We start from the raw sequence: 16,373 nt of genomic DNA on the forward strand, positions 1-16,373 counted from the left end.
TGTACTGTTTGATGGTGTTATAAGTGTTACTTTGTGGTGATGATATTATCAGAAGTGCCACTTTAATTTCATAGTAAATTTGACCACAAGCCCTGACTTTTATTGTCAGGTTGACTTGTTAGGATCCTTTAGAGACTTTGACAAAATATGGCAAATTTTACAGAAGACAGTCACCTAGAGGGGTTTTCTTGAAGCTGATGACGGACATAAGTAAATTTCATTTTCTTTAGTTCTTCATTATACACAGAGTGACAAAGGTTTGTTTGTGTTTGTTTGTTGTTTCACTACTGCCTTCATCAGAGCAACCACCAGTGGTCTGTTGTGACTGATTACTTTATTGTGTTTTCTGCATCGTGCTGCTCTTGTAGAGCAGCAGGAAGCCATAACAGACCACTGTACGAGAGGAAATCATATAATGGACTGGAAGAACACACAGATCATAAACACAGAGCAACAGAAATTCAAAAGATGATCAAAGAAGCAATTGAGATAAGGAGACGTGGACCCAGGACAATGAACAGGGACGAATGAGTTTACACCCTGGAGCACTCATGGGACACGGTGATCAGCGGAGAGGGCGCGGGCAGCAGAGGGCGATATCGTCCTCTTCTGCCCAGGGATAAAAGGAAGTGACGCTACCAACATCTGGTGGTTTCTCTGACGAAGGCAGTAGTGAAAGGTCAAAACATGCCAGCAAAGGTAACAACAAACCCGTATCACTCTGTGTACAATGAAGAACAAAAGAAAATGAAATTGGATAACAAACAGTAGGAACGTAACAAAGATGGTAAAAATAAATGTTCAGGACAACAAACAACAACTAAAACAGACCAAATACACTTAAAGCTGTTGATTTTGGCCTTGGAGCCAAAAGGTTTGGACTCCCCTGCTATAGTTGGAGGATTACTAAAAACCAACATTTACTTTTCATTCAAACACAATTCAGTTTTCATTCAGCTACTCACATTTCAAATGGTATAAAATATGAAAGTGTGTTTTATATATATTTTGACATTGCTGTCCTTGCTGTCTAAGGTCTTTTTGTTCTTTCTGGCAGCCAGTTTGATGTCATCTTTTCTTTCAGAGGTTTTCTTTGGACTTGGACTCTTTGAACATTTAGAAATCAAATATTGAAATTTATTATAATTGAAAGATCTTCCAAAAATATGCTTATCATTTGGAAGCCTCTCATGAATATTTTTAAAAATGGGTTTTTATTTTTAGAAAAAGAAAAGTGGGATATACGAAGATCTCTTCTTTAAGTTAATTCTGTGTTGTTTTTAATTCCTTTTTCTGATTCTTTTGATCAAGTGAAACACATTTGCTAATCTGTATGAATAAGAATCAGAAAAAAGGGAAAAAAACAACAACATAGATGTTTGAAACTACTGACTATAGAAAGTGTTTTCTGTTTTAGTTTTTTAGAATAACTGGCACAAACTCACCAATTCGCTCCAGTGGCTCAGTCTCAGCACTTGCTTCACTAAATTCACCCGTACCACTGTTGTTGATGGCAGCGACTCTGAATCTGTACTTCTTGTTGGCTGCCAGGCCAGCGGCCACATATTCAGTGGTATTTAGAGGCTTAGCAATGGCTCTGTACCACTGCTCAGAACCTTCCTCTAGGATCTCTACTATGTAGCCAGTAACGTCAGAGCCACCATCATACATTGGCCTCGTCCAAGTCATGCTGATGCTGTGCTTGGTCGTGTCAGTGATGCGAGGCATGGATGGAGCAGCTGGGGTATCTGAGTATAAACATAAATGTGTTTTAATTGTGCTTTGACATTTAATCAGTTGAAAATGTCAGTTAGGGTGAAATCCAATTAAAACTGTAACAAGAAAAAAATACTTACATGTGGGGTCTTTACAGAGGATATACGGGGATGCATCGCTTGGCTGGCCATCTCCAGCATTGTTTGAAGCTGTCACTCTAAACTGGTATTCGCTTCCCTCCAGTAGGCCAGAGATCTTCAGACGGGTGTCATAGATGGTATAAGTCCTATTTACCCGAGTCCATCTGGTTTAAGGAACAACAGGATAAAATGATTCTTTTATAAAGCAGGGAATGGTGGTACCTGTTTTAGAACATTTGCTGACCTGGTGCTGCTTTTTTCCCGTTTTTCTACAATGTAGTTTTTGATTTCGCTGCCTCCATCACTCTCAGGCTTCAGCCATTCAATGATAATGTGCTCCTTGCCTACAGCTGTGGCCTCTGGAGCACCCGGCGGTGTGGGAACGGCTGGGAAAGGAGGGTTTGGCAGGCTTAGAATAAAAACTATTCTATAGTGGTGATGAACTTCATGACTTATAAATAATCTAAAAACGCTCAAACTGGATAATGTTAACATTTTCTTCAGAGTAAACATGTAAAGACAAACTAGATTTAGGATGTATGATCCTGTAAAAGACTTGAACTACTTACATTTATTAATGGAAAAAATTAATTTGATTAAAAAAAATAAAAGTCAGACAAACTTAGCAGCTTACTGTAGGCATTTCTAGCAATGACCGGCTCAGACTCCAGAGGTACTCCGGGTCCAAACTTGTTGACTCCTCGGACTCTGATAATGTACTCATTGTTCTTGATCAGCCTGGTAACAACGCATGACAAAGTCTTGCACTCTGTCTCCATAACCACCCAGTTAAGGCGACTAGTCTCACGGCGTTCCACTATGTAATGACTGACAATGTCTCCACCGTCCTCCATGGGAATCTTCCAGGAAACTGTGCACTTTTCTTCTGTTACTCTGCTGATCATGATCTTATCAGCTGGAGGTCCCGGAGTGTCTGAGAGGTAAGAATCAATAGTTAGCTTCTCTGAACGTGTTTTAATATCACACCTTTTTCATCTTGGCTACAGTTGAAAGGTTTTGTGGCAGCTCACCGAGGACTTTCACGCTGACCGTAGCCGTCTTTATTCCGTTGGCATTTTTGACAGTGAGGATGTATCTGCCAGTATCATATCTGTCACAGTTCTTGATGACAGCCATAGCTCTGGTAGGGGTATATGTCAGTGAGTATTTTTCACCAAGGTCCAAAATCTTTTCTCCCTTTGACCAGTACACGGTTGGTTCTGGTTTGCCTCCCACAGCACCATCCAGGACCACATCAGAGCCAGCCATAACAGTCACAGTCTCCCCAATAAGCTTGCTGTCAAGCTCAGCTTTGGGAGGAGCTGAAGCACACAAGAGATATCATTTTAGGTTTTTGTTAACTAGCTGAGCAGTACATGGTTTACAAATGATACCTGTTAAAATGATCAAAATATCTTAAGCTGGTTGTTCTAGAAAAGTAAGCTCACTGTCCTAAAACACAATAAACTTTACAATAGCCAACAATGAAAGGCATAAAAAGAACCCAAAAGTCAAAAAGAAACATGAACATACAGTATTCGTCCTTGCATGTGACCGGCCCTGTTGACTCCGACGGCGCACTGTGGACTCCAGCAGCGTTCTTTGCGATGACACGGTACTCGTAGGTATCGCCCTCTCCCAGATTAGTGACTGTGAAGTAGTTCTCTGTGATTGTGGTGTAGTTGCACTTGAGCCAACGATTGTCATCCCACTCATTGCTGCTGTAGACTTTTCTCTCCACAATGTATCCGACAATCTTACTGCCTCCATCATTGAATGGCACGGTCCAGCACAAGGAAACAGAAGAGCGGCTGATATCTGTAATCTCAAGTTTACCAGGAGGATCTGAAAAAGGCAAGGGAGTGTTTATTTTACATTGTTATCATAACTTTAATCATAGCTTTTTTTCCACAAACTCATTAAGCTCAAAGTTACATTAATTTAATTATTTCGAACAGGAATATTCAGTCATGGCCCTGGAGGGCCCTGTTTCCCTGCCCCAACACACCTGATTCAATTACTGAATCAGCTCTTCAGCAAATTGTCTAGTTCTTCAGAACCCTATGAATCACCAGTTGCTTTGAAACCAGGTGTGTTTGTGTAGAGAAACAGAGAGCCTGCAGGTGGTGGCCCTCTGGGTCCAATACAGAATAGCTCTGAATTAGAGGATCATAATTTGAAGCATTTATCATGTAGATTTCTTTCTTACCAACTGGATTGAGCGCCACAACAGGTCTCGAGGCCTCACTGGCCTTACTGAGTCCAGCGAGGTTCATGGCATAAACTCTGAACTGATACTCCAGGCCTTCAATGAGGTTGGACACTTTGTAATTGCACTCCAAACAGGGCAGTTTGTTCTCCCTCACCCACAAAATTGTGTTCCTCTCTTTCTTCTCAATCCAGTAGCCTGTTACCTTGCTACCACCATCAGCATATGGGACTTCCCACTTAATGCTAATGGCACTGGCTGACACAGAGACCACATCTGGACGAGTTGGAGGACTCGGTGGAACTGTGAAAGTTAAGAAAAGGTGATAATAGTCAGACTCACCTTTGCCCCACAAATTCAAGATTCTGTTTTTGTTCCATTAAGAGCAGAACTTACTAAATGGATGCTCAATCACAACAGGGGTAGACTCGATGGACTTGCTGACTCCAAATTTGTTTTCAGCACGCACTCTAAATGTGTACTCCATGTATTTGGTAAGATGAGTCACTTTGATTGTAGTTCTCTGGACACTGGAGTTTACCACCTGCCAAGAGGCAGAGCCAGACTCCCGCTTTTCAACAATATAATTGGTGATTTCAGTGCCACCGTCATCAACTGGCTCCGACCAGGAGAGAGTGCAGGACTCTGAGGATATTCCAGACACCTGCAAGGGGCCCGTGGGTGGACTTGGTCTGCCAACAATGACCACAGTCACTGTGAATGTCTTCATGCCAGCAGCATTTTCCAGGATCAGGTAATATTTGCCACTGTCATTTCTCTTGCTGTCTTTCACAACGAGAGTGGTTCTCTCTTTTGTTGTCTTGATTGAGAGTCTGTCAGTCTCCTTCAGCTTCATTTCCTCCAGTTTCCATGTGACCTTGGGTGTGGGTCTGCCACTTATGGGTATGTCAATTGTAAAGGAGTTGGAGATCTTACAGGTGATGAGCTGATTGGTTATGCTGCTGAGGTCAGCAGTTGGTTCAATGCGAGGCTCCTTGATGACCACTGAGCTGAAGGTACTCTGAGGCTCGCTGATACCAGCATCATTCTTGGCCTTGACTCTGAAGTCATATTCTGTGTTCTCACTCAGACCCTCCACCAGGATCTTCTGCAACTTTGTTTCTCCATAAACAATCCAATTGTCAGTGCCCTTAGCTCTAAATTCAACAACATAGCCTCTGATACGGCTGCCTCCATCATGCTCAGGTTTCAGCCACACCAGGGAGGCTGTGGAGTTTGTAGTGTCAACAACATCTAGTCTTTTGGGTGGTGCAGGTTCTTCCGTGGCAATGACAGGCTCTGTCATTTCATGAGGTTCTCCCTGGCCATACTGGTTAACAGCAGTTACTCTGAACAAGTATGGTATGCCAATATCTAAACCTGTAATCCTAATCATCTGGCGGGAGCACTTGCCGCTGACCTCCTGCCAGGCAAGGCGGCTTGCCTCACGTTTGTCCACAATGTAGTGGTGGATTCGGGATCCACCATCATTAGATGGAGCATCCCACGTCATTGTCAAGGCTCCACGGGTAACATCTTTGAATGTAATTGCTCCTGGTTGTCCAGGGGTATCCAGGACTTTGACAGTGAATGTGATAGACTTACGTCCACTGTTATTCTCCAGGGTAAGGGTATATTTACCTGCTTCATACCTGGTGCAACCTTCTATAGTCAAAGTAGAAAAGGTGTCTGAGGTGTTGATATCAGCCATGACGGGAAGCTCACCATCTACCTTACACCAGGTGGCAAGGGGAGTAGGCTTTCCTCTGAAAGCCACGTGAAGTGTGACAGTGCTTCCCTTCTTCACAATGTGAGTTTGCTTGAATTTGGCATCAATGTCAATTTCTGGGGAAGTCAGTTTATCCACAGCCTGAACGGGGTGTGGCATAACGGAGGCTTCACCCTCTCCTGACCCATTAACAGCACTTATTCTGAACTTGTAGAGCTCTCCAGGTGCCAGGCCCTTAGCAGTGAAACTATTGTGGATACAAATCTGAGAGTTGACTCTGTGCCATTCCTCTAAACTGGCCTTGCACATATCAATATTATAGCCAATAATTTCCATGCCACCATCAAACACAGGCTTTGTCCATTCCAAAGTGACGGAAGACTTTGTTGAGTCAATGACCTGTTCAACAAAAAAAGTACTAGTTTCAGCACTTAACATTTGCATGACGAATTATTTTATATCCATAATGATGTAAAATGAATACACGGCTTTATGTTTGTAATTATATTTAAACTTGAGTTCTTTAGCACTGAATATCAGCATCCTTCAATGGAAACAGTTTAAACATTGATATCTCTTATGGTATAACTATTTCAAGTGTTATTTCAGTCCTACCTTAATCACAGTAGGAGCACTGGGAGCACTGGTTGGTTCTCTGCATTTAAATAGCCTGGAGGTGCTGCTAGCTGGTCCAACACCAGCACCATTTTCAGCCATGACGCGAAACTCATATTCATTTCCTTCTGTAAGATTGGTGACACGGTGTCTTAGTTCTGTTATGGGCCTCTTGGAGGAAACCCTCACCCAGCGAAGACTTTTCTTTTCTCTCCTTTCTAGAATGTAATGTTTGATCTCGTTCCCTCCATCCGATCTTGGCCTGGTCCAGCACATGGTGATGCTGTCTCCAGTCACATGTGTGGCATCTGGGGTTCCAGGAGCATTAGGCACAGCTATGGGGCAGAACAGGAAAAAAAGTAAATTGTAAAAGGCCTGTTTAATTATCAAAGGTGCTTCTGAGTTTAGAACTAAAAGTTAGAGGTTTAACAAAGATGTCTGATAAACAGTGTTGGGGTACTTCACTCACTATATTGCATTTGAGCGATAATTGGATCAGAGTCGAGTGGCTTGCCAACACCAAACTTGTTGACAGCAGAGATTCTGAACTGATACTCATTGCCCTTGATGAGGTTGGTGGCGTTGTATGAACAAGCTTCACACTTGGATGTGACTAATGCCCAGGATATCCTGGATGTCTCCCTTTTCTCCACTACATAGTGGATGATGGCAGAACATCCGTCATTTTCTGGTGGGTTCCACCATACTGTGCATTTGTCAGCTGTGATGCCAGTGAAGCGAATTGGACCTTCAACAGGGCCGGGAGTGTCTGTGTAGGACGAAGATTGAAAGGTTATTGTAGAACACATCTTTGTTATAAGAAATGTTGTTCATACTGATTTATAACTGAAATCTAAGCTTCTTATTCACCAACCTTGCACTCTGACGTTTACATCAGCTTTTCTTGTACCAGAGCTATTTTTTGCCTCAATTGTGTAAATTCCTCTGTGGTTCCTGTCTGCATCACGGACAAACACACTGCTGGTGCCAATGCCAGTGGTAATCTCAATATCAACCATTGTCCTCTTATCAATCTCTTTGCCATCCTTGTACCACACAACCTGGGGAATTGGACGCCCAAAGATGGTGCAGCTCAATTTAATATTTTCTCCAGCCTTCAAGGTGGACACCTGATCAGGAGACCACTCAATTTCTGGGGCAACTGTTGGTAGAGTTAAAAAATTATTAGGATAAAATACAATAGACATTGTTTACCCCAAAGTGGGGAAAATCACAAACAAGCATTACACTTTATTTTAAATCACATTCCTGCTAATTTCATTATTTTTGTTAGATTTTTGTATTTCATTTATACTTACTGCTCTCATCCTTGGTCATTATGTATCCCGAGGAGTTAGACGGTGGACTTATGGTGCCAATAGCATTCCTGGCGATCACTCTGAACTCAAATCTGTCTCCAGGGGACAGACCTGTCACAGTGAACTGGGTCTCACTTACATCAATGAAGTTACATCTGAGCCATTTTCCTCTGCCTTGACGCCTTTCTACACTGTACGCCACAATTCTGCTTCCACCGTCTCTCTTGGGAACTTCCCATTGTAGGGAAACAGAGTCTCTGGTTACATCAATGCAGACAGGAGTGCCAGGTGGATCTAATTTAGATAAGAAATAAAAAAATAAAAAAAAATACTTGAATCCCATGTAATCATAACTGTCCTCCAGGCAAAAACATTTCCTTGGCTGTATGTGTATTTGATGAGCTTACCATTAGAATATTTTTATCAGAGCATGATAGGATTTTTTTTTTCTCTTTTTTATCTCATTCAAAATAAAAACAAATAAAACATATAAACAGTGAGAAATACATAACAAAAAATCAAATTTGAACGAAAAGGAGCAGAATGAAGACAAACATCTTATAATTTCTGCCCCCTTTTCCAGAAGAAATTATCAATTTATATATAATTTCCATTTGTCAGACACACATACAGATTCATTTTAAACTTTTTCCTGTTCTAAATTCCAGTGCGATCATGATCATTGATTTAATTTACATTTTCATAATTATTTCGTACACTCAATTTGGTACATTTTTTGAATATATTAAATGACTGTTTTTTTTATTTCCCTTTTAAGGTTATTCCATAATTTAACACCATTTAAATATATATTCCACTCCTTAATTTTAGTTCTAAATCTAGGTTTTTAAACACATCTGTTTCTTTCTGCGTGTAATTACTAGTTCTCTTTTCAAATATCCCCTGAATGTTTGTTGGCAGAGTACCTAAATTGGCTTTATACATGGTTTGTAAGATTTTCCAGTCTTTTAAGTCATGAAATTTCAGTAATTTATATTTAATAAACAATGGGTTCGCTGGATCTCTACAGCCACTATAATTGATGATTCTCAGAGCTCTTAAGGGCTGTGTATAGTTTTTGTATGTTGCACCCCAGATTTCTACACAATAAGTCAAGTATGGAACAATCAGTGAATTGTACAATGCCAACAAACCAGAATTAGTCAGTAAAAACTTGACTCTATGTAATACTCCTAAGGATTTGGCAGTTTTACCTTTTATGTAACTAATATGGGATTTCCATGTCAAGTCTTCATCAATAAGAACTCCAAGAAATTTAGTTTCTTTGAATTTCAATTCCATCTATTTCCAATAACACATCACTGTTCTTTTAATCAATGATCAGTATAAAATTTGTTTTATTAAGATTCGGTGTCAATCTATTTATATCAAACCAGTTTTTAATTTTAACCAGTTCTTCATTTATCACTTTAGCTTCCTCCTCAATATTTGATCCTGAGTAAAACAGTGTTGTATCATCTGAAAATAGAACGGTACCGAGTGTCTTAGATACATTTACCAAGTCATTAATAAACAAAATGATTTAAAGTGCTTTCATGAAGAACAGAACAAGAAATGCAGTTTCTGAATACATATTATTTCAAAACTTACCAACAGGGGAAATGGCGCGAGCATGTTTGCTCTGTTCACTAACAGGGCTGATTCCAGCGTTGTTCTCAGCATAGACTCTAAAGGAGTACTCTAGACCCTCCATGAGGCCAATGATCCTGTACTCCTTATTGGAAATGAGGGTGGAGTTCACCTTCTGCCATAGGAGGCTGTTCCTGTCTTTCTTCTCAACATGATAACCCAAAATGGGGGAACCTCCATCAAAGCCTGGGGCCTCCCACTTGATGCTCATACCATCACAGGTGACATTGTAGGCTACTGGCTTTCCTGGTGGGCCTGGAGGTTTATACTGGTGCTGGGCAATAATTTCAGAGGAGTTGAGTGGGTCACTAACTCCATACTTGTTTTCTGCACGAACTCTGAATTGGTACTCAGTACCCTTGACCAGATTGGGGATCTTGAAGGTGGTCCTTACAACACTGGAGCAGACCATTTTCCAGTTAGCCTGGCACTTTTCACGTTTTTCCACACTATAGCAAGTAATCTCGCCACCACCGTCATACTTTGGCTCATCCCAAGAGATAATGATACTCTGAGCTTTTATTTCATCAAAGCGAACTGGACCAACAGGTGCGGAAGGTGGCCCCAATGTGATCACATTTATATCAAAATAGTTCTTGACAACTCTGTTGTCCAAAACCAAGGTGTACTGGCCAGCATTTTCTTTCTTGGCTCCTCTGACTGTGACTGCTGTCTTGTTTTCAGTTGTCCTAAAACGGATTTTCTCACTTTCTTTCAGTGGCAAGTTATCCTTCAGCCAGCTGATTGCAGGTCTTGGTTTACCCTTGAATGGTAGCTCAATGTGGATGTTTTGACCTATACGCACCGCAAGCTCCCCATTAGGATAATCACTGAGGTTTGCTTCAGGTGGAATAATAAAGTCTATTACTGTAATTGGACCGATTTGGGAGAAGTCACTCTTGCCCTTCTCATTCTTGGCAAACACTCTAAAGTCCATGATAGTATTCTCTTTAAGTCCCATCACCTCACAAGTGCAGCGCCTGGATGTGGCACCTAGACTCCAGTTGACTTCCTCTTCGCTTCTCTTTTCAACAATGTACTCAGTGATGTAGCTACCTCCATCATGATCAGGTCTTGTCCACTGAAGAGTAACAGAGTTCTTTGTAGAGTCCACCATTGACAGGTCTTTAACAGCTCCTGGAGTTTCTGTAGCTGTCACAGGTTCAGTGGTCTCACAGGGGTCACCCACACCAAACTCATTTTCAGCTGACACCCGGAAAAAGTAAGCTACGTCTTCCTCCAAGCTTGACACCTTGTAAGATGTGTTGAGGCACTCTGCAGTGATCACCTGGTAAGCTTTCATGGTTGAGGCTTTCTTTTCAACAATGTAATTAGTGACAGGAGATCCGCCTTCAATCAGGGGAGCCTCCCAGCTGAGGGTCAGTTTTCCTCTTGTGACATTCTTAACCATAAGTTTCTGGCAAGTGGATGGACTGTCTAGAACTTTTAGGGAAACAGTGATTAACTTGGGTTCTCCTACACCGTTTTCTATCTCCAGCATATACTTTCCACAATCATCACGAGTGACTTTTGGGATGAGAAGTGTGGTTGATCTTTCAGTACTATTGATGGTATAGCGGTTGTCACCAGCCATGTTCCGATTGCCACGGCGCCAAGTGACATTGGGAGCAGGACGTCCCTTTAGTGGGATGAACACTTCCACATCGTGGCCCGCTCTAGCTGTGTACTGAGTCGTCATAGGTACGTCCAAGTCCAAATCAGCCTCCTCTGTTAGATAGAAAAGAAGCACAAATTGACATTATTACCGAGCCAACTTTATTGAAATTTCTGAAACAACCAGAACTGACAAATGTGCTTATACTAGATACTTGAACAATTGAAACTCATTAAGTACTGATCGAACAAGTAATGAAATAAAAAAGTCTAACCATCACAAATATAATGTACTTAGTAAATATTGAAGTTTACAAGTGATGTGTTTCTTTCTCTTTAGTATTATATCAGATTTTAAAATTTATACCTAAAATGTCTTTGGCTTGCACGGGTTGGTACATCTTGATGTCTTCTCCTTTACCCTTGCAGTTCACTGCAGAGACTCTGAAGTAGTAATATGTGCCAGGTTTGAGGTGGGATACTACATACTCGCAGGTTTTGACCTGTGGGTTGATGGTCACCCACTCTTTGTCCTCCGCATTCATTTGTTCTAGTTTGTAGTGTGTAATTTCACTGCCGCCATCATAGATAGGCTTCTCCCAGCCAAGAGTGATGGAGGTCTTTGTGGAGTCAACCACACGCAGTTTTGAGGGTTCCCCAGGAAGATCTGGAAAGAACATAAATCTTTATGTTGGTGGTGGCCACACTTCAACCCGTAATAGTTAAAAATGCTATTATGTAAACATTTTTGACGTACCAATGGGGTCGTAGGCCTTGTAAAGGTCAGATGCCTCAGAGTAGTTTCCTGCACCAGCCTTGTTGACAGCACACACTCTGAATTGATACTCATTGTTCTCTGTCAAGTTGCTGACCTTCTGCCTAGTGTCTCTGATGGTGCCCTTTACCACCTGCTCAAAAACAAAATATATTGAGACACTGATTGCTAATTTGGCATTTTATAATGTTAGAATTAAAACAATCCTTCAAACAAACCTTGAACCATTGCAGACTTTTCTTCTCCCTTTTCTCAAGGTAATAACCATTAATATCGCTGCCTCCATCCAATGCTGGTCTTTCCCAAATCACTGTCATTGTGGATTTGGTTATCATGGTAACTTTAGGCTTGGATGGCTCACTGGGAGGAACTAAACAAATAAAAAAAATTACCTGTTTAGTTGACAGTTCTGTTTCTTCAAATTGGTAAGAAAAAAATAGAAACAAGATTTTGTTGGATTACCAAACAGGTTTTTGGCAGTGATGGGCTCAGACTCTAGTGGGTCTCCAATGCCAAATTTGTTGACTCCACGGACCCTGAAGATGTACTCATTACCTTGAATGAGTCGAGGCACATTCACAATGCAGTCTACCAGCTTCTCTGACACAATGGACCACATCACTCTGCTGGTCTCCCTCTTCTCTACAATGTAATGAGTTACCATGGCACCCCCCTCATCAGCAGGTGGAGTCCACATGATAGTGATGTTGTCAGCTGTCACTTTCTTAAATTGAATTGCTCCAGCAGGGGGCCCAGGCTTGTCTAATGAAGGAGGCAAAATATTTGTGCATATGACACGTAGACTACAAATTTAGCAATGCAAAATTATTGTCAAAATCTTTTGGAACATATCTGATACCTTGAATGAGTAGTCTGACAACGCCACATGCAGTTCCTAAAGAGTTCTTCACTTTCACTTCATAGGTCCCCGAATTCAAACGAGTAGTTTCCTTCAGAAAAATACTGGTAGACTCAAATGTGTGCTTGAAAGACAACTGGGCTGTTGGCTTTAGTTCTCTTCCATCTTTACACCACTCAATAGTGGGGGCTGGTTTGGCTGTGATGTGAAATTTGAGTTCCACATCAGAACCAGCTTTGTGTTTCACTTCATTAAGGTACTCCTGAGGAATTTCAATCTCTGGTGCACCTAATAGATAAAAAAAAAAACGGTATGTTAACTTTTTTAAACTAACATTTTATGACTAATTAAAAAGTACGATGTCACAATGTAGAAAAACGTAAAATAAAAAAGACAAAACACATAAAATGCCAACCGTAGTTGTCCACACAAGTGGCTGGTCCCGCTGTCATAGATGGATTGCTGATGGAGCCAACAGCATTCTTGGCCATGGCTCGAAACTCATATGTCTCATTCTGAGTAAGGCCAGTCACAGTGAAACGCGTGTCAGTGATATTGGTGAGGTTAGCTTTGGACCATTTAGCAGCAACACCTTCCCTCTTCTCAATGACATATCCAGTGATGGGGGATCCACCGTCATAGTTGGGTTTCTCCCAGACTAGGCTTACGGAGTTTTTAGTGATGTCGTTGATGTGAAGATTGATAGGCGGTTCTTCAGAAAAAAGGGTTAATGTTAAAGTAATTTTTTCATCAAAATCATATGTTTAATGTTTTTCATAAACTGATTTGGCACTTACCACAGGCATCTATGGCCAGTACAGCATCTGATGGTTTGCTGAAAGCACTGAGTCCAGCAGAATTCTCTGCTGCCACTTTGAACTCATAAATGAGTCCAGCATTTATATTGGTGACCTTGGAGTGTGTCGCACGGATCACAGTTTTGTTAACTCTCTGCCACAGGATGCTGTTCTTGTCTTTCATCTGGAGATGGTAACCAAACACATGGCTTCCCCCATCAGACTTGGGTTCCGTCCAGGCTAATGTGATGCTCTCCCTGGTTACAGCAGTAATCTCTGGAGCTGATGGAGCATCTGGAATAGCTGGTAGATAACATGCAGTGTTTAAACATTTCGAAATCATTTGAACAAATGGGTAGCTACAACTGAGAAGCTACCTTCAGAAACATAGCAAATGGAAGAAAATCTAAAAAAAATTACTTAATCGTGAACGGGAAAGTAAAACAACTAATCACATTTAAAATGAATAGAGCCTTAAAGAAATAGCACTAATACTAGGGAAGTAAAATAAAGGTGGGAGTTAAAGGCAAATATAATTATATCAGACAACAAATGGGAGGACTCATTTAGGTCTGGATTTAAATTAATTACTCATCCAATGTGAAGGGAATTTGAATGGTGAAGATGCATTATTTTACTACATAATACATCACATCCAAATTTGATAAGACAATTAATCGATAACAAAAGGGGTTTGGAGGGGTAGGAAATTTCACTCCTGTATTTTGACAGGATTGCAAGATTTTGGGAATTTTCCAAAAATATCTCAGTGATTGAAACAAAATTGTCTATTTGTCCTATTTGCCAAAAATAGGACAAATAGACAAATAAAGTATGCAGTAAGAAGTCTGCTCATTGTAGCAAAGTAGACAATTATTTGATTTGATAAGAATAAAAAAAAAGATTGTAAAATAAATGTTTTTCTATTTGAAGCAATGTGGGAACCAATAACAACTATCATGGTAGAGCTCTGACACATTGAAGGATTGTTCTCCATTTTCTTTTTGATCATTATTTTTTGTCTTTGTCCCTCTGATGAGGGAGGGTAGTGTTTAGTCTTAAGGAATAATTAAAGAAGGTGGGGAGTTGCGGTCACAGATAAATTGAGGACAAAAGAAATGGGGGAAGTGATAAAATGTACACCGTATTTTCCGGACTATAAGCCGCTACTTTTTCCCACGCTTTGAACCATGCAGCTTATAATGAGGTGCGGCTTTAGTCAACCAGAAAGGATGGATGCTGTAAAGTCCATTGAAGGAATGGTTAAAGGAGTGCTACGGAAAGCGCCCAGGAGGATTTTTTTCACAGTAAAATGACGTTGCTTGTTTTCCCAGCTTCACCCCTGGATGATGACAGCAACACGGAGGGCGACACTGACATTACCACAGAAAAGGTATGTGACGAAGCTCTGCTGAGGCTGTTCAACTCTGACACTGAAGAAGATGACTTCAGTGGTTTCAGTGCGCAGGACGATGAATAAACTAATCAATAACGTTTCTGTTTTGTTTGAAACTGATCAGTTCAGTTACGTTCAGTTCAACTACGTTTTCAATTCAGTAGGTATCTGCGGCTTTTAGCCCAGTGCAGCTTATATTGAGGTGCGCTCTATAGTCCGGAAATTATGGTAAATTATGTCATTTCAGATGTAAAAGAACAAAGGTAAACAAAAGGGAAACCACAGCATGATTGTATCTGGTCTTATTGTACATTTCTGTGAATGTTAGAGAATATTTCAATGGGAATTTGTGAAGAATAAAAAAATTGTAAAAAACAGTTTTGACATGTCCATTGTTAAAAAATTAATAATTCATTACAGTTGAAAATATGAGATAGGCAAAATATGAAATCCTTACTGTATGGAAGATTGACGGTTACAGCTGGTGAGTCAACGTGTTCACTGACTCCATATTTGTTTTCAGCCCTGATTCTGAATTGGTACTCCAGACCAGTAGTCAGTTTCATGATCTTCATGGTGCAGCGAGCCACAGCAGAAGACACATCCTTCCAGTTTGCTGTAGTTGTCTCTCTTTTTTGAACAATGTAGTTTGTGATGGGACTTCCACCGTCATATGCTGGAGGTTGCCACATCAAACTTACACTGTCTTCTGTGATATCAAACAGTTCTACAGGTCCAAGTGGGGCACTTGGACGATCCAGAACCACTAAATTGACAAATGACTTAGTGGTTCCACTTGAGTTGGAGGCAGTGATGTCATAACGACCTGAGTCTCCAGCAACACTCTCACGTAGAGTGATTTTGATGCTGTCAGGAGTAACTTCGGAGTTAAATCTCATTGTTGACTTAAGCAGCACATTATCCTTGGAAAGACTGACTTTAGGCAAGGGCCGGCCTGTCAGCATAATCTCACACTTCAGTGTCGAGCCAGCTCTGACAAACACAGTGTTGTGGGGGAAGTCCTTCATGTTGATCTCAGGAGGTTCTAGGGCAAAATGTAGAAAATATAAAAATAAAAAACACTTTTTCATGCTTGGACTTCAACATTAATTTTTAATTATTATGTGCAGGTAGTGATTTTTAGTAAAGGTCATGTTAATTTTTATTCGTAATCATCAATTCAATGGTGAATATACTGATGGCTTTTAACTTACCAAGCTGGTCTTTGACCATAACAGGGGTGACCATTTCCTTAGCATCACTGAGTCCAGCGTGGTTCTCAGCTCTGACTCTGAAGAAGTACTCTGCTTTTTCTCTCAGTCCAGAAACTATGAAGTGGGTGAACTTGGTCACACAACACTTCACCCACTTCTCCTGACCTTTCTCCAGTGCTTCAATCAAGTAGCCAGTAATTCTGCTGCCTCCATCTTGCTCTGGTTTGGACCAGGCCAATGACACACTCTCCTTGGTGACATCAGTTACTCCCAGTTTTGATGGTGGGCTAGGTTTTTCTGAAGGATGACAGAGGTTTCATCAAAAAAGTCCATATATTAT

The 16,373-nt window shown here is 40.9% G+C and overlaps 1 protein-coding gene across 4 annotated transcripts in view; it reads right to left on the reverse strand.

Annotated features, from left to right (window-relative positions):
* The window catches only part of ttn.2 (titin, tandem duplicate 2), a 215,954-nt gene that overhangs the window by 13,830 nt on the left and 185,751 nt on the right, over positions 1–16,373 (reverse strand). For all 4 annotated transcript variants that reach the window (XM_070552978.1, XM_070552977.1, XM_070552976.1 and 1 more), the window contains 22 exons: positions 16,034–16,330; positions 15,277–15,864; positions 13,424–13,726; positions 13,042–13,338; positions 12,627–12,914; positions 12,230–12,529; positions 11,986–12,137; positions 11,750–11,900; positions 11,360–11,659; positions 9,340–11,106; positions 7,729–8,022; positions 7,284–7,571; positions 6,879–7,178; positions 6,410–6,744; positions 4,462–6,193; positions 4,066–4,368; positions 3,390–3,701; positions 2,888–3,178; positions 2,491–2,790; positions 2,101–2,242; positions 1,857–2,020; positions 1,446–1,748 (listed from right to left, as the gene is read on the reverse strand). In XM_070552978.1, coding sequence (XP_070409079.1) covers positions 1,446–1,748; positions 1,857–2,020; positions 2,101–2,242; positions 2,491–2,790; positions 2,888–3,178; positions 3,390–3,701; positions 4,066–4,368; positions 4,462–6,193; positions 6,410–6,744; positions 6,879–7,178; positions 7,284–7,571; positions 7,729–8,022; positions 9,340–11,106; positions 11,360–11,659; positions 11,750–11,900; positions 11,986–12,137; positions 12,230–12,529; positions 12,627–12,914; positions 13,042–13,338; positions 13,424–13,726; positions 15,277–15,864; positions 16,034–16,330 — 9,207 coding nt within the window. The remainder of the gene's footprint in view (positions 1–1,445; positions 1,749–1,856; positions 2,021–2,100; positions 2,243–2,490; positions 2,791–2,887; positions 3,179–3,389; positions 3,702–4,065; positions 4,369–4,461; positions 6,194–6,409; positions 6,745–6,878; positions 7,179–7,283; positions 7,572–7,728; positions 8,023–9,339; positions 11,107–11,359; positions 11,660–11,749; positions 11,901–11,985; positions 12,138–12,229; positions 12,530–12,626; positions 12,915–13,041; positions 13,339–13,423; positions 13,727–15,276; positions 15,865–16,033; positions 16,331–16,373) is intronic.

This window comes from Nothobranchius furzeri, chromosome 7 (genome assembly GCF_043380555.1).
Source record: "Nothobranchius furzeri strain GRZ-AD chromosome 7, NfurGRZ-RIMD1, whole genome shotgun sequence".
Lineage (NCBI taxonomy): Eukaryota > Metazoa > Chordata > Actinopteri > Cyprinodontiformes > Nothobranchiidae > Nothobranchius > Nothobranchius furzeri.